The sequence below is a fragment of the Anomaloglossus baeobatrachus genome, chromosome 3 (assembly GCF_048569485.1).
Source record: "Anomaloglossus baeobatrachus isolate aAnoBae1 chromosome 3, aAnoBae1.hap1, whole genome shotgun sequence".
In the NCBI taxonomy this organism is placed as follows: domain Eukaryota; kingdom Metazoa; phylum Chordata; class Amphibia; order Anura; family Aromobatidae; genus Anomaloglossus; species Anomaloglossus baeobatrachus.
The window spans coordinates 120,111,892-120,137,516 of record NC_134355.1 but is presented as its reverse complement, the minus strand read 5'-3'; the positions used below and the strand labels follow the sequence as shown (position 1 = coordinate 120,137,516).

General features: G+C 43.5%; 1 protein-coding gene across 1 annotated transcript; it reads left to right on the top strand.

The window, feature by feature from the left end:
- The first annotated feature begins 1,561 nt into the window (after positions 1-1,561).
- LOC142295040 (cystatin-like) lies at positions 1,562-18,810 on the top strand. Its single transcript, XM_075338109.1, has 3 exons — positions 1,562-1,802; positions 14,837-14,953; positions 18,705-18,810. Exons 1-3 carry the CDS (start codon positions 1,593-1,595, stop codon positions 18,789-18,791), a joined length of 414 nt encoding a protein of 137 aa, XP_075194224.1. The 5' UTR covers positions 1,562-1,592; the 3' UTR covers positions 18,792-18,810.
- Positions 18,811-25,625: the final 6,815 nt, after the last annotated feature.

The following is a 25,625-nucleotide window of genomic DNA, read 5'->3' as shown; positions in this document are numbered from 1 at the left end:
ATGACTCTATATAATGTGTTTCTTTTTTGTATTGAATTACTGAAATTAACTTTTTGAAGATATTCTAATTTATTTAGATGCACTTGTATTAAATAAAAAGGGTAAATCACTTGATCTTTGATGTGTTCACAGTTCAAGTCATGCAAAAATGCAAAATGGACAAATTGTTGATACTTGTGTAAAATCTGAGTTATCAGCAAAAGCACAAACAACTTATACAGTAGATTGACCATGAAGTAGAAGTGTTTTTTCAAGAACCTTTCTCATCCACAAAGGAATTTAGCCAATAAAAAAAAATGAATCCAATGAAAAAATGGATAATGATTACCTATTTAATGATATTCTGCTCTTTCTCTAGTATTAATATGTTACAGCGGTTGTTAAGTAGCAGGTGCCCTTGACAGTGGGTGACTCAGCTGGTACTACATGCATGTGCGTAGATCTAGATATGGCACCAACAGTCAATACATTGATATACACTACTATAGAATAGTACAGAATGAAGATGGGCGAATAGTAACTATTCATGGTTGGATAATGCTTACCGAGTACTATTCCAGTATTCATAGCAAGAAAAATGCTCAAGTTCCCCAGTGACTTGCATTAGGTTCATTATTCGTGATGAATACAGGAATAGTACTTTGGCATTCATAACAAATAATCCTAACACAAATAGTTACTATTCGCCCATCACTAGTAAAGAGGTCTAATGTGACTCTTCACCTGCAATATGTTTTTCAACAAGGCGATCTGAAAAGAAATGTGAATCCTGATGGAGGTTACTCCAAAATGCATAGAATAAAGTCACATATTGAAGGTCCAGCATTCATCTCTATTGTTCAGTAGCACGACAATTAACCCTTTCCACTCTTACTGGCTATCACAAAGTACTGTATCCTCGATACTGGGGCTGCAGCAGCTGTTTTACAAGATTTTTCCCAATGGTTGTGTCTGAGGAGCCGCAGGAGGCTGGTAAGATCTGTTCATCGTTCCCGGGGTGTCACACACTGCGATGTGCGCTACCCCGGGTACGATGAACAATCTAACAAGCAATTCTAGAGACAGGTACGATGTGTATCCGATGAACGTTGTAACGTTTAATCGCAATCACACGTACCTGTCACACACTGCAATGTACCTTACAATGCCGGATGTGCGTCACTTACGACGTGACCCCGCCGACACATTGTACGATACATTGCAGCGTGTAAAGCAGGCTTTAGGCACATTCATTGTTTAAACTGGTGGATGGAATATCAGGTAGCATTGTGAAAGCGATTACATGTTACATTTCTCCATATTTGCTATTTTTATGTATATATTTATACTTCATTTCTGATAAGGTAATAATGAATTTGCTTCTGTGATAAGATGTAGTATCACTTAAAATTTTGCCCATAAATTAAGGCCAACTGTACAAAATAAATGCCCGGTATTATTTGAGTTTTCAATCATTAGATAACAGATAAGTGAAATGCATTAGTCTTATCAAAGTTTAAACACATCTGTGTCCAAGCACGTCAGCTGGAGAATATAAAAATGGTCCTCGGCTAGTCCTCGGCCTTCTTTTCTTTCCATCCCCAGGAACCAGGATGTCAGCAATGTGTTGTAGAGCGTTAGTGGCCCTGTCACTCCTGTCTGTGTGTGTGTATGGTGACATGTTGGCTGGAGGCTTTCAGAAGGAGGATCCCAGTGACCCAGAGGTTGTAAAGGCTGCCACCTTCGCTGTTAGTAAATTCAATACACTATCAAACTATGAATATACTTACAAGCTAATGAAGATTGTATCAGCTGAATCTCAGGTAAGGAACACACAGGAATCTGCTGCTTTTCTTCCTCTCAATTGCCACATAACTATGACTGATTGGTAAGGCTGGGCTCTAAAGAGCATACTTTTGGTCAATGCACTGCCGAAGAGCACAGAATAGCACACTAACCAATTTTAGTCAATGTGTAAGTGCAGATCACATCCTTCTATGCTCATCTGTTTTGCAAAGTCTATGGGCATCTATGAGACCTCTATAAAACTAGGACAGGCTTTGTACTTCAGTGTTCCAATTAAGTTTCATCCATTTTAACTGCTACATTGTTGGATGAGTAAAAAACAAATACAACTAGGATGATACCTGAAAAAAATCAGCCAATTTATCTCAGATGATAACAAACACATGTATGTGTGAATGTAGCCTTATGGTTATGGGTGAGAATCGTGTTTTGTAAGGAGAGCCAAAAGCGCCAGGCCAGGGCAAGGTGTGGAGCAGCATAACGAGGGTTTAGAGCAGTGTTCCCCAACTCCAGTCCTCAAGAGCCACCAACAGTGCTTATTTTCATTATTTCCTTACTATTGCACAGGTGATAATTTAATTCCCAGCATAGGTGATAATTGCATGACCTGTGCAATACTCAGGAAATCCTGAAAACATCATCTGTTGGTGGCTCCTTAGGACTGGAATTGGGGAAAACTGATTTAGAGAGAGAGGTGGGGAAGTTTTTAGGGTGATTAGAAGGATACTTTGTGGGTTCATAAGGCCAGTTTCCTGCTCTCTGAGCATAGGACGAGTCCCATCTGCCCACCCTCAATGTCCAAATAATTATTATTATTAAGGGGAGCCAAGGATATGGATAATTTTATTATAAGCTTGATAATTTGGTCTGGTGATTTCTGGGATTCACGGCATAGGAATGTCGGGTCCCTAGTAGAGATGAGCGAACCGGTCCCGGTTCGGCTCGAGGTCGGTTCGCCGAACGGAGGTCCCATTCGCGTTCGGCTCGTCGAACGTTCGACGAACCGAACTCGAACTGCATAGGAAACAATGGCAGGCAATCACAAACACAGAAAAACACCTAGAAAACACCCTCAAAGGTGTCCAAAAGGTGACAAACAACTCAAACACATGGGAAAGTGACAAGGACATATACTCATGCGAAAACAAAAGAGCTGGACAAGGAAAAAGAGGAGGACACACAGATATATGAGTATATGCAAGGAAACGTCGATTCCATTATTGTGCAACTTGAGCCCTGCTCATTTTAGGCTTCCAATCTTGATAAATTGCCTGAGCTCGCCACGTACGCCTTGGGGATCTTGTCGTGTCCTGCAGCCAGCGTTCTCTCGGAACCTGTCTTCAGTGCTGCTGGGGGTCTGCTGGCAGATAAGCACACGTGTCTGTCCACTGACAATGTGGACATGGCTCTCAGAGGACTTTTCTTCCCCTGGGTCAGCCAGGGGACGGGAAAGGCACGCGTATTTTTGAGAGTGCTTCATGCAAAGCATCTTTTTCTTTTTCAAAAGGGGGCTCAACCGATGCCAGGCAAGTGGGGTGTGTGTGGCCCAGTTAGTGGAAACGAGGGAGACTGTGGTTGGAGTCGCCTCGCTGTGTTTCTAAAAGAACCAAGATGAACAAGTCATGGCTCTCAGAGGACTTTTCTTCCCCTGGGTCAGCCAGGGGACGGGAAAGGCACGCGTATTTTTGAGAGTGCTTCATGCAAAGCATCTTTTTCTTTTTCAAAAGGGGGCTCAACCGATGCCAGGCAAGTGGGGTGTGTGTGGCCCAGTTAGTGGAAACGAGGGAGACTGTGGTTGGAGTCCCCTCGCTGTGTTTTACATGCTTTTAGAAGGGCATGACATGGCTTAGAGGTTGACTTTCAGCATCTGGAAACTGTTGGCTACCAAAATGCTGCCTTTCCAACCTTTTTAACCGAGGATTTTCGAGACCTTATGCCCATCGCAGTGCCCCAAGAGCCGATGCCCAGGCGCCACTCCTTCTCCAACAAAGGCGTGCACGCGCTACACCAGCATGTCGCACTAAACATCACTGATTCCTTGAGAAACTCTGTGTGACAGGGTGCTTTTCACCACAGATAATTGGCCCAGTAAGCATGGACAGGGGCGTTACATGTCGCTGACTGGGCAATGGGTTACTGTGGGGAGAGATGGAGAAGGGTCTGCTGTACAAGTCTTGCCGTCCCCACGAGTTGTTTCAATCCTTCTTCTGTATGTAGAAGTTAATACACTGCTTCTGCCTCTTCAACCTCGTGTGGGTCCTCCACCTTGGCGCAAACCCTGTGTGGTCAGGCCACCCTTCCTTGTAACTGCGCACAAGGACTACCACACACCTCCTTACTATGCTGGCAGCAGAGCTCAATGCCATCAGGCGGTCAAAGTTTTACTTTGAAATGTATGGGAAATGTGAGTCACACCGCTGAGAAGTTGTGGACGGTTAGCTCTGGAGACCGAGTTTCATCAATGGTTGTCTCCACTCAACCAGCAGCCAGGGAAGGCCGGGTGCGACAATGATGCAAACATGGGTGCGGCCCTTCGCTGTGACAATGTGACACACGTGCCTTGTGTGGTTCACGTGTTGAACCTGGTTGTCCAGCAATTTTTAAAGCACTATCCTGGGCCACATGGCCTTCTGCAGAGAGCACGGTGTAACGCCTTCCTTGATCCACACACTCAGATGGGCTGTAAATGATAGGCTAGAGGGAAGCCACTCACCAAGCAGGACCCCTAGAACCCTGAAACCCTTTAACCCCTATACATGGATTAGGAATTGCACAGGGCCCAAGGTGATTAATACCTGTGGAAGGCTGCAGTTCCAGAGAATAGTAGTCAGGCAGGGTCAAAACATTAATTGAGGAACAGGAACAGAATGGGACGGCCAGGACTTAATCAGAAAACAAGCAGAGGTGAAATGCGGATCGGCCAACAAAGTACATAAACAGCAAGCAGGAAAAGTAGTCAGGTAACAAGCACACAAAATCATAAAACTGAACTGGGGGTAAAAGTAGAGCTATGTCTGGCAGTGGTCTGCAGACAGGATGGGCATAAAAACAAGGGCGCATAGTATCAGCAAAAAGTGTTGAGGAAGGTGCAGGAGCCCATGAAGAAATGGAGGACGAACTGGCGATGGGCATGGAAGACTCAGCAGATGAGTGAGAGCTTGCTCACATTTCGGTTGTGCGAGGTTGTGGGGAGAGGGCAGAGGAAGGAGGCACGATTCTCACCTCTCTGCCACCAACACACCAAGGACTTGGTCCTCCTGGATGCACAAGACACATGAGCGCCATCTTGCTGCACTACCTACAACATGACCCTCGGATTGTACGAATTCAAAGTAATCCAGAATACTGGGTTGCCACACTGTTAGATCCCCGGTACAAGACAAAATTTGGCAAAATAATTCCTGCCATAGAAATGGACGCACGTATACAGGAGTATCTGCAGAATGTGGTACGCAATCTTAGATCTACTTTTCCACTAAACACCAGTGCTGCACAGAGTGAATCTCAACGCTTTGTCATGGATAGGAGGAAATGGTCTTTTACTTGTCCACATCTGAGGGACCGAGGGCTGGCTACTGTGCTGAGATGGCGTTGAGTACGGTGTCCCTGCAGAGTTGCACTTTTGGTCATATACCAAAATGAGTTGAAAAAGGACAGATGCTGGTGGAAAGGGGAACAGGTGTGTTGGAAAGGGGAAAAAAGTTTTGGTCCGTGGATTTGGTGGTTAAGCAACAGTAACATTTGCTGAAGAAACACCATCTGTTACAGTGGGACTGGCAGATTTGGATAAAGTGGTATATACTATGTTACCGCTATATAACGAAAATTAATAAGAAAAGAAAGAGAAAGTTATATATCCCCATCAGCAGTCAGTGTCCACCGTGCTCCCAGTTGGAAAAGGAGAGGTTGGCAACTGGAAGGTTTGGTGGAGGATACAGAGCTGTGTGGCTATGAAACTAATAGTAGCCTGAACCGAGTTAGACGCCATTCGGATCTGGAGACTGGGAGCCCTGTTAGCGTCACAGGGTCCACATGCCCACCCAGCCCAGGAACTCCCTGTTAACAACACAGGGGCCATTGAGTACGCTGACCGTGTGCGTAGGGGCACACCTGTGGACAGCAGGCGCATCAGCAGCAGCAGGCCTGTTAATGCCACTGGGCTGCACAAGCAGGACTGGTAGGACAGGAGCTGCTCTTAACCGTTCTGCGTTACCAACTGTGGTGGTGGCCTGCATCGACACCCTATCCTTGCCTACCTCTGGCCTAAAGCCGCAATGGGTTCAACACATGGAGGTGTGCTCTTTCGGAGCATAATAGAAGACTGCGCACCTCCTTGTTGGCTCCAGCCCCTTTTATAACCTGGGTCCACCCCAAACCAGGGTGAACCACAATGCACCTCCTGGAGACAAAAGTAGAGTGACACGTCATGAGTGGCATAACTAGCGTCCTATTTGGAACCGCAACTTCAATGATTACCTCATGGCTGCCATGACCCAAACACCTCACCAGTCATCGTCTGACCATCAATAATGAGGTGACAAGTCATAGGGGTGGGCCTCTGCAAGCCATTTGGGAGGACACCTGATGCCCTGTGGTCTATATGGGACCCCCACATCAGGGGCAGGGCCAAAGAGTTCATTACCGGACCTAGTCTCTGATGCATTAAGTGACTGAGCATGCTCAGTAGCATGAAATACAGTCTCTGAAAAAAGACTATCAGCTTTAGCATGGTGTCTAGGCAGAAAACAGGACTTAGACCCGGCACGGAATGCAAGCACCTGTGCAAAGAGGCTTTTCACACTTAGTGTGGGAGCATGCGCTGTATCCCGAAATGAAGACTTAGCGTCAGGAATAGCACAGTCAGGCTGAGCATACTCACTAGGCGAAACACTGTAATTAGGCTGCAGCTGGGGTAAATCGGCACACGCATGCGCACTAGCTGCCTCTCCACACTTAGACGTGGAGGGGAAATTGCTCTTGGAGATGCTGTCTATGAACAGAAGGAAAAGCTAAAGGAAGCCTGACTTTCTATCCCTCCGAATTATCAAATGCAGCAATGAATTCCATGAGTTTGCTATAACATTAGCGTAGCAAAATGTGCATGAGGGTGTCATGTAGAGGTGCTATAAATAGCTTGGCACCAGTGGGGCACTAATGGAGTACAACAGCCAGTTCTATGATGCCACTAAATGGCAGTATTTTTTGCTATCATTATAGCTTATTAAAAACAGAGCAGGAGGGTGTCCTGCACAGGTGCTAGAAATAGCTTGGCACCAGTGGGGCACTAATGGAATACAACAGCCAGTTCTATGATGCCACTAAATGGCAGTATTTTTTGCTATCATTATAGCTTATTAAAAACAGAGCAGGAGGGTGTCCTGCACAGGTGCTAGAAATAGCTTGGCACCAGTGGGGCACTAATGGAGTACAACAGCCACTTCTTGTATGCCACTAGGTACACTGACTGTTTGCTAGTATAATGGCTTAGTTAAAAAGAGTTGGAGTGTGCAGAGGACAGGAGGGTACAGTGCCAGGATTGTGGGGCTCTGGGTAGAGGAATGGAAGCCTGCCTTTCTATTCCCTCCTAATGGTGAAATGCAGCGACGAAATCCCTGACCTTGGCTACACAGACGCTGTCTCTGTTTTCAGGACCTGTTACCTATGGCTCTGACCCTACCGGTTTGAGCCCTTAAAAGGACTGATAGAAAGTGCTCTCCCTAAGCTGTCTAACGCTGTGTATGGAGCGCATACAGCTGTATCGGCGATAGGACTCAGGAGGACGGAGCTGCGACAGTGATGTCTGACACCAAAGACGCAGAAGAGATAATGGCGTCCTGGAGGAAAATGTCCGGTTTTATAATGCAGGGACATGTGACATGGACATCCTATAACACATACCGTTGCTTCTCTGGCTAAAAGTCCACTTAGCTGTGTGTGTGTCTGGGATTGGCTGACATGCTGGCCCGCCCCACTACACGCGCGCGCTTAGGGAAGGAAGACAAGGAAAAAAAAAAAAATGGCGATCGCCATTATAGAAACAGCAGTGATCTGAAGGCGCTGTTCACGCACACTATACACTGAAATGTCATAATAGTGTGATTCACAGAGTGACTTACACTATTAAAGCGGAAACCAAGCTAGGAATTAGCTGTTTTTTTGCTGCTAGAACCGTTCTCGAACGTTTCTAGAACTATCGAGCTTTTGCAAAAAGCTCGAGTTCTAGTTCGATCTAGAACAGGCCCCAAAATCACTCGAGCCTAGAACTGGAGAACCTCGAACCGCGAACCGCGCTCAACTCTAGTCCCTATATATTAAGTATTCCTGAAGGGACTCTTTTTGATTACGGGGCTCTGGAGCCAGTGCATCACGGCTGGGAGTAAATTTGTTTACTACGGTTGTTTGGGATCACCAGATTTTGTGGCTTCAAGGTTCTTATCATGCTTTTCAAAACGGCTTTTCTAAGCATTTGTAGTGTGAGGGGTGGTTGGGGTGGGTAGTGTATGGAAAGAAGGTGAGATGGTATCTTAACCACCAAATAATCAACAATACTATTGTCATGGAAGGCAGCTCCTCCAGCCACACTTTGAACTTTTTGGCTCAGTCACATCAGCAAAGTTTGTGTAATTCTGGCCTAAACTCTTTAGGTTTCAAGGGGTTGTCAATTACGTTTCACCAGTTTCCCTTCTGTAGATATGCCTAAGGCTAGTTTCACACTTGCGTTGTACGGCATCTGTTGCAATCCACCACCTTGAGGAATTACGGTAACTGTTGTAGGAATACGTTTATTCCTCATAGGCTTCTATTAAAGGCGGATTGCAACGGATGGTCTTGCGTTGCATCCGCCCAGCGGCACATCAGTTGTTTTGTCGGTGACCATCGGGCGGAGGGAACGCAGCATGTAACGTTTTTTGAGCAGCGGAATCCTTTATTTTTTCACTGCGCATGCTCATCTTTCTTTTTTAATCACAGAAACTTTAATTTGTCTCTTGGTGGCCGAACGATCAGCTGATCGCCCGGCGGCCAGCTTTTGAGAGCGCTCAGCTGATCGTGCGGCAGCCGGCTTTTGAGAGCGATCAGCTGATCGCCGGGCAGCCGGCTTTTGAGAGCAATCAGCTGATCGCCCAGCTTTTGGGAGCATTACCTGATTGCCCGGCTTTTGAGAGCGATCAGCTGATTGCCCGACGGCCGGCTTTTGAGAGCGATCAGCTGATCATTCACAATAGTCTGCCGCCGGTAAAACTGTAAAAAAAAAAAAAAAAAAAAAAAGCAGATTCCGTTGTTTTGTACGATCCGTTGTGCCACTTTATGGAACGCATCCGTTGCATCCGTCACACAACGCAATGCAACGGATGCCGTTCAACGCAAGTGTGAAACTAGCCTTAGGTGTTATATCTCCGGCCAGCTATGCTCTGGAAAGCTATGGGGCAGGTTTGTGGGTTATTGTGCATACAGTATTTATGTAATTTATTCAATTGCAATTTTCACTGAAAAACAAAATAGGCAAAAAAAACTTTCAGACAAGACAATGTATGTATGGTGGTTGGCACAAACAACCAAAAACACAGAGGCGATTAAAAATGGTCAAATTATAATGCAAATTCTTTATTAGAAAAAGGTGAGGGAGGGGAAAGGTACGGAATTACATCACTGCATGATTATATAGGTACAGTAAATCATTGAGATTTGAATACAATTTTTCAAGGATACATATAATACTTATGAGATGATAGATACAAAAATATATCAAATAAAGCACAAGTACTGGGACTACATATAGTCATCAAAGGTAACTACAGATGTTCTATACTCATAGAGATTAAATTAACCTTTAAAGTAAAGTAGATGGTACAGCTCCAAAAAGCATATATAAGCTGATCATAGTAAATATGATTATACATATAATCAGATGGTGTACATATGCAGGCAGAAGCGACGGTACTTGCACATAAACACTTTTTGTGCTACAGCAAATGATCAGGGGAGCCTATATCAGAAACCACAAATTGCACTAACAAAAAAGTATTTAGAATATTTAATAGGGAACAACACAATGTAATCAGCCTCACAAAAAAATATAGAATTACCATATTTAATCCAAGAGCTCTTACATACTATATATGCATAAGAGATAATAATGATCTCAACCACAAAGTGAGAGATTGCAGCTACAAAAATATCCATGAACAATTATAAATATAAACATAGCCAACCACCACAATTACATATCATTATGTTATCAAGGAAAACTTGTTCATGGATATCAATATAGGTGCTGCAACAAACACAAATGCTGGAATCACAGGTAATAATCCAGACACAGCACTACCAGCCTCACAGAGGAGATGAAGTAATCACTCTTAGCACATACAGGACGCATAGTGAAACTGCCATTAAATAAGCACCCAAACCTGGACTTTATTGAATACATGATCCCATCAATCAACATGGCAAGACATTATATTACCACGCTCCCTAACGAAGGTTCTATACCGAAATGCGCATCGGGTGCATTTCCACTGCAGTTACAGATGAGTAAGGTAATACAGTAGAACCTTGGTTAACGAAAACAACCCGTTCTGGGATTGTGCTTGTTAACCAAGTTACTCGTTCAGCAAAGCAAAATTTCCCATAAGAAATCATTGCAATGCAGACAATTTGTTCCGCAACTTGTTAAATGTCCCATCCTGGTCCCCTATTGTGCCATTCCACACATGTACAAACACGTACAAACATGCACAAACACACACAAACATACACAAACACGCACAAACACACACGCACACACACATATTATTCTCATCTTACCTTCCGTTCCCTCGCCGGCCTCCTGGATCTTGCAGTTCGCCGGTATAGGATGTGTATCGAGTAACCATCGTGACGAGGGAGGAACTTCCACTGCCAGAGCGCTGACGTCAAAGGCAGGAGCCTCTTGCTTCTGATTGGCCAGCGTGTTGCCTTTGAGTAGCGGCTGACAGCGGAAGTTCCTCCATCGTCGCGATGATTACCCGATACACATCCTATAGCAGCGAACTACAAGAACCATGAGACCGGCGATGGAAGGAAGGTAAAGTGCGCATAATATGTGTGTTTGCATGCATGTTTGTGTGTGTTTGTGTGTGCTTGTGTGTGTTTGTGCGGACTGCAAGAGTGTGTTAGAGCGTGGTGGATGTACGGAACCGGAAGTGTGTGCTGTGAGTATTTTGCTCATACAGCAAAGCTTGCTTGTAAACAGAGCTACAAATTTACAACTGGGTTACTCGTTGAGCGAGGTTCTACTGTTTATAGCTGGCGGCATATAAGAGGAACCTGTCACCAGCATTCTCCCTTATTAGCTGTGACCACCACCAAAGAGCTCTTATATACAGCATTCTAAAATACCATATATAAGTGCCCAGGTCGATCTTTATAACATAAAAAAGAGCTTCTATTATTATCACCTGCGAGGCGGTCCGGTCCAATGGGTGTCGCTGGTCTTCATTCAGCGCTTCCTCTCTGTTTGCGATCGCCATCCTCCTTCATGCTTCGCCTGCATCATCCACACGTGCACTTCTATTTGCCCTACTGAGGGCTCAGCAAAGTATTGTAGTGCACATGCACAAGCGGCCTTTGACCTTTCTCAGTGCCTGTACATTACAGTACTTTGCTCTACCCTCAGCAGGACAGAGAGAAGTGTGCGTGTGCAGGAGCGCAATGGAGGACACTGTGTGGATGACATCATCCACATGAAGCAAGAAGGTCAACAGTGATTGTAGGAAGATAGGAGGCACCAGAATTAGACTAGCAACGCCCATCAGACCAGACCTCACCACAGGTGAGCATAATAAAAGGTCTTTTTTGCATTATATAGATTGACTTTATAAGTATGGTTTTCTTTGAAATGCAGCAGAGTCTCTGTGTCACACACATCTGTGTGAAAGTGTTCAGCCAGGTACACATGTTGATACATCCTGATGAAGCCATTCAGTGAAACACGCGTCGAGGTCCTGCCCTGTCCCTGTTCTGTCTCATCCTTTTCCTGCTGCCTTTATTATGACTCAAGGTATTGTGTTATTTGTCTTATTCTGTTTGCCAATGGAGGAAGCACTTTAGGGTGATTAAGATATTCCCTGTGACAGCCACATCACCCTCTCTCCCTTCAGCCACCATTGTTTGTACAGTTAGGTCCAGAAATATTTGGACAGTGACACAATTTTCGCGAGTTGGGCTCTGCATGCCACCACATTGGATTTGAAATGAAATCTCTACAACAGAATTCAAGTGCAGATTGTAACGTTTAATTTGAAAGTTTGAACAAAAATATCTGATAGAAATTGTAGGAATTGTACACATTTCTTTACAAACACTCCACATTTTAGGAGGTCAAAAGTAATTGGACAAATAAACCAAACCCAAACAAAATATTTTTATTTTCAATATTTTGTTGCGAATCCTTTGGAGGCAATCACTGCCTTAAGTCTGGAACCCATGGACATCACCAAACGCTGGGTTTCCTCCTTCTTAATGCTTTGCCAGGCCTTTACAGCCGCAGCCTTCAGGTCTTGCTTGTTTGTGGGTCTTTCCGTCTTAAGTCTGGATTTGAGCAAGTGAAATGCATGCTCAATTGGGTTAAGATCTGGTGATTGACTTGGCCATTGCAGAATGTTCCACTTTTTTGCACTCATGAACTCCTGGGTAGCTTTGGCTGTATGCTTGGGGTCATTGTCCATCTGTACTATGAAGCGCCGTCCGATCAACTTTGCGGCATTTGGCTGAATCTGGGCTGAAAGTATATCCCGGTACACTTCAGAATTCATCCGGCTACTCTTGTCTGCTGTTATGTCATCAATAAACACAAGTGACCCAGTGCCATTGAAAGCCATGCATGCCCATGCCATCACGTTGCCTCCACCATGTTTTACAGAGGATGTGGTGTGACTTGGATCATGTGCCGTTCCCTTTCTTGTCCAAACTTTTTTCTTCCCATCATTCTGGTACAGGTTGATCTTTGTCTCATCTGTCCATAGAATACTTTTCCAGAACTGAGCTGGCTTCATGAGGTGTTTTTCAGCAAATTTAACTCTGGCCTGTCTATTTTTGGAATTGATGAATGGTTTGCATCTAGATGTGAACCCTTTGTATTTACTTTCATGGAGTCTTCTCTTTACTGTTGACTTAGAGACAGATACACCTACTTCACTGAGAGTGTTCTGGACTTCAGTTGATGTTGTGAACGGGTTCTTCTTCACCAAAGAAAGTATGCGGCGATCATCCACCACTGTTGTCATCCGTGGACGCCCAGGCCTTTTTGAGTTCCCAAGCTCACCAGTCAATTCCTTTTTTCTCAGAATGTACCCGACTGTTGATTTTGCTACTCCAAGCATGTCTGCTATCTCTCTGATGGATTTTTTCTTTTTTTTCAGCCTCAGGATGTTCTGCTTCACCTCAATTGAGAGTTCCTTAGACCGCATGTTGTCTGGTCACAGCAACAGCTTCCAAATGCAAAACCACACACCTGTAATCAACCCCAGACCTTTTAACTACTTCATTGATTACAGGTTAACGAGGGAGACGCCTTCAGAGTTAATTGCAGCCCTTAGAGTCCCTTGTCCAATTACTTTTGGTCCCTTGAAAAAGAGGAGGCTATGCATTACAGAGCTATGATTCCTAAACCCTTTCTCCGATTTGGATGTGAAAACTCTCATATTGCAGCTGGGAGTGTGCACTTTCAGCCCATATTATATATATAATTGTATTTCTGAACATGTTTTTGTAAACAGCTAAAATAACAAAACTTGTGTCACTGTTTAAATATTTCTGGACCTAACTGTATATTCAAACCTTTACAGCAGGTTATACTGCCATCCTGAGGCCGTCTTTGATACCTTGTGTTTATCTGGTCAAAGTGTGTTCCACTCTTTTTTGCCACCACTGTACAGCTGATTCACCTTGTTATATTAATAAAACTGAATTTTGTATTTGAAAATTATCTCTTTTTGGTCCTTCTCTTGTTTGTGTATTACTGGCACTGATTTATATTCATACTGTATGTTAATAGGGTATCACATATTTAGGTTCATAAACACACGTTGATACACGCTGGTCGTGGATCGGACAGCACAAATCAGTTATCAAGTTCCCTTTAAAGAATGTGATCCTAAATGTCCCTCCATCTACTATATCAATTAAAAGTTTTGCAAACCTCCTGTCCCTTGGCTGCATAGTATTTAAAAAAACAGCTTTATTCACCCTCCCGGGGGCCAGCACTGAGTCTCCACTGCTTTTCCCAGTGTCAATTATTGCCTGCAGTGTTGATGTCATGTTGATAGCTCTGCAGCCATAAGTGAGCTCAGCGGCTTTCAGCTGCTCGTGCCATTCAATGGGGCTAAGCCCAGTTACTGCCTATAGCACTGTCATTACGACTTCCGCACTGCAAAAATAACAAATACTGTGAATAGTGGAGGAGACCTAGCGCTGGACCCAGGGAGGATGATAAGGCCCAGTTTGTTTATTTTTAAAAAAAAAAAAAAAAAACTACATCCAGGGGGCAGGAGTTTCTCAAAATAGGAAAACCCCGTTAAACATTTCATATCTATCACTGATATGCATTCCCATGGCATGAGCTGTAATTGGCTGCAACATTAAATGTAGGGCGGCACGGTGGCTCAGTGGTTAGCACTGCAGTCTTGCAGCGCTGGGGTCCTGGGTTCAAATCCCACCAAGGACACTATCTGCAAGGAGTTTGTATGTTCTCCCCGTGTTTGCGTGGGTTTCCTCCGGGTACTCCGGTTTCCTCCCACACTCCAAAGACATACAGATAGGGACTTTAGATTGTGAGCCCCAATGGGGACAGTGTTCCTGATGTATGTAAAGCGCTGTGGAATTAATAGCGCTATATAAATGAATAAAATTATTATTATTATTAAATAATATACATACAGTAAGACATTGGAAGCAGAAAGGAAATTATTTGGGGTGTAAAGATCTGGTGATCTAAACATATACTCAAATACAACATATACAACATATACATTTTAATTTTAACTTTTCCACCTGTACACTTTCCTTTTTACAGATCGTTGCTGGTATACGCTATGATTTGGATGTAGAAATTGGTAGAACATCCTGCAAGAGAATATCAACCAACGATAACGGTTCCTGTGACATCATTCAAGACGTAAAAATGTCCAAGGTCATTACTGTTATATGATTAATTTTATCATTTTAATTGTGTCATGTTTTTAATTTTGTTTTTATTTAATTTTTTTGGGTGAGGGGGTGCTAAAATTACATCAGAGAAAATGGTTCATGAATGCACTGGTAAAGTTTGTCATGTCTCCTTATAAGTTAGCGAGCAAACTGTAACTCCCGTCATTGCTGATGGAAACTTTCTTCCTCACCTCCCCACTTGCGGATAAGTCTACTGCAGTGGTAGTGCTCACTAACATGGCCACAGATTCTCTCTTCCAAGAGAATTGAGCTGATTATGCTAATGACACTCGGCTCAAACGCTGATCAGAGTTTGAGCAGAGTGTCATTTACTGTGATCCGATTCTTTCGCATGAAAGAATCGGATCACAGTTGTAGAGAGCATGGAGATCTTAATGTCTCCATCTTCTCCATTGTCTGTATCGGATGTTATTGGAACTCAGTCCAATGTTTTGAGCGCACCCATAGACTTGACTCCAATATTCAGTGAATGAAATAAGTATTTGATACACTGCTTTTGCAAATTTTCCCACCTACATAGAATAGAGAGGCCTGCAATTTTTATCATTGGTACACTTCAACTGTGATAGACAGAATAAAAAAATCCAGACAATCACATTGTATCATTTTTAAATAATTAATTTTCATTTTATTGCATGAAATAAGTCGTCAATACAATAAATATTTTGTACAGAAATCTTCATTTTCAATATCAGAGGTCTGAGATATCCTGTAGTTATTGACCAAGTTTGCACACACTGCAGCAGGGATTTTGTCCCACTCCTCCATACAGATCTTCTCCAGATCTTTCAGGTTTTGGGGTGTCACTGGGCAACATTGGGTTTCAGCTCCCTGCAAAGATTTTCTATTAGGTACAGGTCTGCAGACTGGCTAGGCCACTCCAGGACCTTGAAATGCTTCTTATGAAAACACTCCTTCATTGCCCTGCCTTTGTGTTTCGGGTCATTGTCATGCTGGAACACCCAGCAATGACTCCTCTTCAGTTATTTTATTTTGGGAAGGAGGATGTTAGCCAAAATCTTACATTACATGACCCAATCCATCCTCACTTCAATGCGGTGCAGTTATCCTGTCCCCTTTGCAGAAAAGCACCCCCAATGTATGAAGTTCCCACCATCATGCTTCAGTTATGAAAACGTTCTTGAGGTTGTACTCATCCTTCCCCTTCCTCCAAACACGGCGACTGGAGTTGACACCAAAAAGTTTTATTTTGGTGTCATCTTACCACATGCCTCCTATGGATCATCAAGATGGTCACTGGTGAAGTTCAAACAGGCTCGACCATGTGCTGACGTGAGCAGGGGGACTTTGGGTGCCCTGCAGGATTTTAATCGTGATAGTGAATTACTAAGTGTAATCTTTGAGACTGTGATCTCAACTCATTTCAGGTCATTGACCAGGTCCTCCTGTATAGTTCTGTGCTGATTCCTAACCTTTCTCATAATCATCCTTACCCTACGAGGCGAGTTCTTGCATAGAACCCCTTCTGAGTAAGATTGACAGTCATCTTGTGTTTCTTCCATTTTTTAATAATTGTGTCAACAGTTGTTGCCTTCTCACCAAGCTGCTTGCCTATTGTCCTGTAGCCCATCCCAGCTTGTGCATGTCTACAATTTTGTTCTTAGTGTATTTAAACAGCTCTTTGGTATTGGCCATGGTGGTTAGGTTGGAGTGTGATTGATTGAGTGTATAGACAGGTGTCTTTTATACAGGTAACGGGTTCAAACAGGTGCAATTAATACAGGTAATGAGTGCAGAATAGGAGGGCTTCTTGAAGAAAAAATAGCAGGTCTGTGAGAGCCCAAGAATTCTTGCTGGTTGGTAGTTGATCAAATACTTTTTTCATGCAATAAAATGCAAATTAATAATTTAAAAATCATACAATGTGATTTTCTGGGTTTTTGGGGAAGATTGTGTCTGTCACACTTGAAGTGTATCTACAATAAAAATTGCAGACCTCTCCATTCTTTGTAGGTGGGGAATCTTGCAAAATCGGCAGTGTATTAGATTTTATTTACTTATTACTTGTTTTGCTTACTGTATGTTGTCAATCGCAAAAAAGCACTGGTCGGCACTGCCACATAGTATAACATTTGACCAAGTCGGATAACACTCGGCCATGTTATATGTTTGTGTGAGCGAGCCCTTAGCACGAGGGAAACATATCTGGGGTATTTTTGGTCAGTGTCCTGAGTCTCTAAGAATAATAACACATTTAATTCTATATGTATCTGCTGTAAGTGCCAATGGTGCACATAATATTTTCCTGGTGTACAGAATATGGAGACATTAAAATATGAGTTCCATGTTTGTAGACTAATGGCCCAATCAAAACAACATCTCTATGGCAAGTACAATTGTGTGAATCACTAAAGCCCGCTTTACACGCTGCAATGTATCTTACAATGTGTCGGCGGGGTCACGTCGTAAGTGACGCACATCCGGCATCGTAAGGTACATTGCAGTGTGTGACAGGTACGTGCGATTGTGATTGACCGGTAAAACGTTCATCGCATACACATCGTACCTTTCTCTAGAATTGAACGTCAGATTGTTCATCGTACCCGGGGTAGCACACATTGCAGTGTGTGACACCCCGGGAATGATGAACAGATCTTACCAGCGTCCTGCGGCTCCCGGTCCACAATGCGGAAGAAAGGAGGTGATCGGGATGTTTACGTCCCGCTCAGCTCCGCCCCTCCGCTTCTATTGGCCGGCTGCCGCGTGACGTCGATGTGACGCCGAACGTCCTTTCCACTCCAGGAAGTGGACGTTTGCCGCCCACAGCAAGGTCATATGGACGGGTAAGTACGTGTGACGCGGGTTAATCGTTTGTGCGGCACGTTCAACAAACTGAACGTGCCACACATACGATGGGGGCGTTGCAAATCGCATACGATATCGTATGCGAAATTGCAACGTGTAAAGCAAGCTTAAGGGGTACTTTACACGTTGCGACATCGCTAGCGTTTGCTAGCGATGTCCAGCGCGATAGCACCCCCATCGTACATGCGATATGTGGTGATTGGTGCTGTAGCGAACATTATCGCTACGGCAGCTTCACACGCACATACCTGGTCGGCGACGTCGCAGTAACCGCCAAACAATCCCTCCTTCAAGGGGGAAGTGCGTTTGGCGTCACAGCGACATCACCGAGCGGCCGGCCAATAGAAGCGGAGGGGCGGAGATGAGCGGGACATAACATCCCGCTCACCTCCTTCCTTCCGCATTGCTGGTGGACGCAGGTAAGGAGATGTTTGTCGTTCCTGTGGCTTCACACACAGCGATGTGTGACACCGCAGGAGCGACAAACAACATCGTATCTTCTGATGTAGCGACATTATGGAAATGAACGACGTTACACAGATCTGTGATTTTTTTTTTTACGCTTCTGTGCTCGTTCATCGTCGCACTTAGGATTTACACGTTGCGATGTCGCTACCGGTGCCGGATGTGCATCACTAACGACGTGACCCTGACGATATATCGGTAGTGATGTCACAACGTGTAAAGTACCCCTAAGAATCACTAAGAGCAATTCCATGAAAGTAATGACCTGTAAATTCCCGTTACTATTTGTTCAGTACTTCAGATTAAATAATGTATAGGTTAAATCATGGTGAAGGATACTTCAAGAATATAGAAAAGGCAACTTGTAAATTCCTTAAACAATAGATAAGTGCCATAGCTAATGAATTTCTGTTACTTTGCAGACATTGCTGTGCATGTTTTCAGTTCTGGAAGTGCCTTGGGAGAATGTGCAAAGCCTTCTGTCAGTATCCTGTAAAGTCAAGCAATAAACTTATTAATATCTGCATACTCTCTTGTCCCTTATTGTCTATAATATAATAACCAAATATATGGAATGAGCTGTGACAGCCTGTGTTTAACTCAATATTTACAATATTTAAATCAAGTCTGTCTCCCCAAAAACACTACTTTTAAAATGAACCTGTAACCTGATTAATTCTGCCCAAATTGCAGGCAGCATGAATGAGATCCTAGCAGCATGATTGCCGCCTAGTTTGTTATTCTGTGAAACGCTGAGGTGTTATCAAAGAAACTGCACTACTCCAACCAACTTTTTGAACTCACAGATCTCTTCCACAGCAAAAGACTTGTGAATGACCTATAGAAGCGTTGAGAGAGCAAGGCAGGTGTTTGCCCCATTCCCAAGATCTCGAATATGTAACTGGTATACAGCTAGGACATACGATAACGCCGTAACTCCTTATGAAATTATGGCTCCTGTCCATCTGGGGGAATTTACTTTGAAGCAGTTAACCAGTTTGGGCTCCCAGCAGGGGTTCATCCTGCTAGAAAGGCTTTGATCCAGCTAGGCTGCTTGGGGTGTTAGTTTTCCCGCTTGGAGCTTTTGAAGCTGGTGCACCAGCCAGATATCCAGTCTCAACTTCACATTTTGAAGGAAATCTATCATCTTGGACCAGATATGATACAGTGACATGTATTGGCATTAAATTATATGCCCCATAATCTTCAGACTCCTAGCCCCCCCAAAAAATCCAGTGAATTATGCATTACAAAATTCAAGGGTCCCCCTTTTGTTTGAGCCCCACAGTGTTCCAAAACCACAGATAGCGTCTATATGTTTGTAAGTAGTGTGGCAATAAGAGCCTACATAATTTATGGGGTCCATGTCTCCAGAAGCGCGAGCTGGGCAAAATGTACTGGGCATTACAATGTACTAGACACTACAATGCACAATTACTACAATGTACTGGGCATTACAATGTATGGGCACTACAATGACCGATTTGCAATTTTCCCAAAACAACTTCCACTTTTTGGTTGTTTCTGGAAAACACCCATGGAGTCAAAATTGTCCCTATACCTGTAAAACAATTACCAGATGGGTGTATGTTGTGAAATGGTAACCATGGATGATCACAAAAAATCCCATTAATCGGGAAAAAACAAAAACCACAAGAGTAGTTGGTAACTAAGCTGACCGCAATCCCCTATCTATAGGACAACACTAGAAGTAGCAGTGGGATGTTCCTAACACACCTAGACACCTAGTCACTGCCGGAGAAACTTGCTAAGTCAAAGATAGAAATGAGGAATCCTAACTTGCCTCGGAGCAGTCCCCAAAGAAATGGCAAGCCCCCAACATGTAATGACGGAGATGTAAGAAAACACAATACGCAGATAGAAAATATAGATTAGCAAAGGTGAGGCCCGACTTACTAGATACAACAGGACAGGAAAGATAACTGATTGTGGCCAGCAAAAAACCCTGCAAAAAATACCAAACTTCTGATGGAAAAAATACCTAAGACCACATGGTCTTCTCCCAATATATCAGGTTCTCTTGTGCCAGACACTTTAAACAGAACTGCAGATATAATGGGAAGAAACAAAATCACAGAACAAATAATATTCAAAAGTGCAAATAATCAAAATCAGAACAGGGAAAATCTCGCTTTCTTGCTGAAGGAACTGCCCTCTCAAAAATAGCAGAGAGCCAGATCCTCACATACAAGAAAACAAACACAGAACAAAATGGAAAATGAACACAAACACACGTAGGTGCAAAACCAGGAATTAGGAAAAGAAAACCTGCAGACTTATCTGGAGTGAATTCTGGCGCAAGATAAATAGAGGAAACTGAAGGACAAACTCAAAGTCATCTTCAGAGGCAGAAGCAAACATTTATCACCCGAAGAAGCTAAGCAGAAACTGTTCTCCTATGTACACCAGGCTGGTCAGAAATAGGACTTCCTAGATTCCTAATTAATACCAACACCTGTTTGAGTCACAGATTCAGACTCGGCTTCATTACTATTCCTGGCCACTAGAGGGAGCTCCACACCAGCACCCACTCAGATGACATTCACAACAGTAAACCCCCCTTGAGGAGGGGTCACCGAACCCTCACCAGAGCCACCAGTTTTGTCAGGATGGGCATAATGAAAGCCACGAACCAATCTGTCAGAGTGAATGTCAGAAGCAAAAACCCACCAAGACAGAACAATGAATCTCGGACATAACTCTACTCCTCCATTGATCAGGAACATACATTTCCCCACAGGGCATCTCTCAGGTTTGTCCCCCTGAAATCTCTCAAGTGCTAACCTCAAATCGGGCGAAATGGCAGAAAGGACCACACCTTAATTCAGGATGGTAGATGGCTCAGAAACCTCAAGAGAATCAACAAAAACTTCTAGAGGGGGCATCTGCTTTAATATTGTTGGTGCCCGGTAGAAAAGAGAACACAAAATCGAAACGCGTAAAATATAGAGCCCACCTGGCCTCCCTAGGATTCAGTTTCTTGGCAGATTCAAGGTAGGTCAAATTCTTATGATCAGTGAGAACCATAATTTGATATCTAGCCCCCTCCAACCAATATCTCCATTCTTCAAAAGCTCACTTCATAGCCAATAATTCCCGATTACACACATCATAGTTTCTTTCAAATGGAAAACATTTCCGAGAGAAGAAGGCACGAGGCTTCAGCTTGGAAGTTATAGGATCTCTTTGAGACAAAGTAGCTCCTGCTCCAGTCTCTGAGGCAACTATCTCCACTTGAAACGGAAGAGAAACATCAGCTTGTTGCAGGACTGGGGCAGAAGTGAATCTCTTTTTAAGCTCCTGAAAAGCCATAATGGCCTCTTGGGTCCAATTCTCAACATCCGATCTTTTTTTGGTCAAATCCGTCAAAGGCTTAACAATATTAGAGAAATTGCCTATAAATTTACGGTAGAAATTTGCAAAACCCAAAAATTTCTGAAGGGATTTCAAAGAGGTAGGCTGAACCCAGTCATGCATGGCCTGAACCTTGACCGGATCCATTTCAATAGAAGATGGGGACAAACTAAACCCCAAAAAGGAAATTTTTTTGTACTCCAAAGAAACATTTTGACCCCTTAACGTACAATGCATTGTTCTTAAGTACCTGAAAAACAGTCCGAACTTGCTCAACATGAAAGTCCCAATCATCGGAAAAAATCAAAATATCATCCAAATAGACGATCAGAAATTTACCAATTAGTTCCCGGAAAATATCATTCATGAATGACTGGAAGACGAAGGGGTCATTAGTGAGCCCAAAAGGCATCATTAGGTACTCAAAATGCCCCTCAGGGGTATTAAAAGCCGTCTTCTCCCCATTACTAACCTAAGGCTTGATGACAGCTGTATATTACCCCGATTGTCACCGCACCAGGGCAATCATGAAGAACCGGATAAAATTCCAGAATCTGCGCATCTTATGGCTGTGGACTGGTATTTATTGGGCTGGGAGGGGCCAATATCTATGGCTGTTCCAACCATAATAATATAAGCCCCCACCTGTCAGCTTTACCGTGGCTGGTTATCAAAAATGGGGGGACCCCAAGCCATTTTATTAAATGACGGGATCCCCTCTATTTTTCATAACCAGCCAAGTTAAAGCAGAACTCAGGGGGTGCAGCCCATAGCCATTTGTTTTACCTGCGCTTATTCTGAAAAATGCAGAGACAGCAGCATTAGGTGAGTATTTTATCATAATCGCACTACATCACATGCCCATATGCACATTTAATGAATACAAAATTTAATGGGAGGCTTCTTTAACAAAGGTAAGGTTGTTAACAGAAAACATCAGATTTACCTCTCAATACTGTCCCCCATGGTCCCACTTCAACATATAGTTCCCCTACTTCTCCATACTATCCCCCTGCACTCCCACTTCTCCATAGAATCCCCTCCTATGCTCCCTTTTATCCATACTGCCCCTATGCTCCCACTTATCCATACTGCCCCCTATGCTCCCACTTATCCATACTATACCCCTATACTCCCACTTATCCATATTGCCCCCTATGCTCCCACTTATCCATACTGCTCCCCTATGCTTCCACTTATCCATACTGTCCCCCACGGTCCCACTTATCCATACTGCCCTCTATGCTCCCACTTATCCATTCTGCCCCTCCATGCTCCCACTTAATGAAACTGCCCCCTATGCTCCCACTTATCCATACTGCCCCCTTTGCTCCCACTTATCCATACTGTACCCATATGCTCCCACTTATTCATACTGTCCCCCTATGCTACCACTTATCCATACTGCCCCTCCATGCTCCCACTTATCCCTACTGTCCCCCATGGTCCCACTTATCTATACTGCCCTCTATGCTCCCACATATCCATATTGTTCCCCCTATGCTCCCACTTATTCATACTGCCCCCCATGGTCTCACTTATTCATACTGCCCACCCAATGTCCCACTTATCCATTCTGCCCCTCCATTAATGAAGATTAATAATACTCACATCCTCAAATAACAAACCTGAATATACAGATTTATTTGTTGAAACCAATTCTCCAATGTGTAAAAACTAGTACAAATACTGTCTTAGGCCCCCTTCACACGCACGTGAAAAAAACTTACCGTTTTTTCACGGACGTATGAAAGGGGTGGTTTGCTCCCCGTGTGCCTTGTTTGTGGCACATGCGTGTTCTCTGTGTGTTATACGTAATAACACACAGAGAACGGATAGTCCCGCCTTTCCTGATTCTTACGGAGCTGTCTGTGGTGCTGAATGACAGTGTCCAGCACAGGCCACGCCCCGCTGATGCTGCTTCCGGTCCCCAGTGAAGAAGATGCGTTGTTCAAATTCACTGGGGGACGGATGAAGGTGATAGCTGCGGCAGAGACTGCAGGACTGGTAGAGGTGAGTATGTGGTTTTTTTTATTTTTACAATGACACGTGTGTTTCTCCGGCGCGTGTCACGTGGGACAGCATCCACACTACTTCCGTGTGGTATGGGTGCGGGCCGCGTGACACCTGTGCTGCTGGAGAAAAACGGACATGCCTCCGTATGGAGCAAACGGGCACGCTTCTGCTCCACACGGAGGCACGGGCCAATGGCTGAACACGTGCGTGCACATATACCCATTGATTTTAATGGGTAGACGTAAGCCCGTGTCTCCGGTACATGCGGGAATGGACCTAGCACGTACCGGAGGCACGTGCGTGTGATGGGGGCCTTAAATAAACACATTTCTTCATCATCTCTACAAACCATATCCAAAATAAACCAAAACTTTTGGAGCAACTTACCGGAGATTGGGCATCTATCATCAGATTTAGCGACAGCCATTTATAACCTTTAAAATTAAATAGTTCAAATCATCCCGCAGTTTTTTAAGGTAGCCAATCAAACACCAGGAAAAGCCTGCTCAGTACAACTGGTACAAACTGGAAAAAACCTGCTCGTGGACACCACAGCTGACCCATGATGATCTTTGACCTGTAAGTATTACTTAATACCAACACGACTAATAACAACCATAGAAGTTAATCTGACCAATACAGAACGGCCATTACCATAAAATCATTCCTAAGCGGATCTGTGCGACCATGTGTCCCCCATGCTATAAGGCTATGGGGGGTCCTGGCATTCTAAGCACAGAACGTTTGTTCATTGTCGTGTGATAGAATACTAGCTGTAGTACCTGGCGTTGCCCGGGATAGTAACTGACTCCCTCACACTCTCCCGCTCTCTGTGTCAAATCAAATCAAATCAAATCAATTAGACTTTATTGGCAGGACCAAAATACAATTATATAATCAAAAACTCGGCTATAAGTCACTACAATAGAATGTGAGACCTTATAATCCCTCCACCGAGTATAGGCATATAACCCATGGAGAGAAGAAGTGACCCGGAAAAACAATAAAAATGAAATATAAAATTATTTTATTGAATTCCTTTTTAAAAACATATAACAACGTACAATGGTGATAAAAAGGCAGGCAGAGTCCCAGATGCTAGCAGCAAGACAAATCCAAAGTGACAGTGCACATATACAGGACCTAAAGTATACTGTGTGCAGAATTATTAGGCAAATGAGTATTTTGATCACATGATACTTTTTATACATGTTGTCCTACTCCAAGCTGTATAGGCTTGAGAGCCAACTACCAATTAACCTTTTCGCATCAGAGCCTGTTTTTGCCTTCGTGACCGAGCCAATTTTTTGATTTCTGACCAGTGTCACTTTGACAGGTTATAACTCTGGAACACTTTAACGGATCCCAGTGATTCTGAGATTGTTTTTTGTGACATATTGTACTTCAGAATAGGCATAAAACTAAGATGATATCTTTTGCGTTTATTTGTAAAAATATCGGAGATTTGGCGAAAATTTTTAAAATTTTGCAATTTTGAAACTTAATTTTTATGACATTAAACCAGAACGTTATGCTACAAAATATAGTTACTAATTAACATTTCCCACATGTCTACTTTATATCAGCGCAATTTTTCAAACATAATTTTTTTTTGTTAGGAAGTTAGAAGGGGTCAAAATTCATCAGCAATTTTTCATTTTTCCAACAAAATGTACAAAATCATTTTTTTTAGGGACCACGTCACATCTGAAGTGACTTTGAGAGGCCTAGGTGACAGAAAATACCCAAAAGTGACACCATTCTAAAAACTGGACCCCTCACATTGCTGAAAACCACATCCAAGAAGTTTATTAACCCTTTAGATGTTTCACAGGAACCAAAGCAATGTAGAAGGAAAAAAATGAACATTTTACTTTTTCCCACAAAAATGTTAATTTAGCCTGACATTTTGCATTTTCACAAGGGTAGCAAGATAACATGCCCTATAAAAT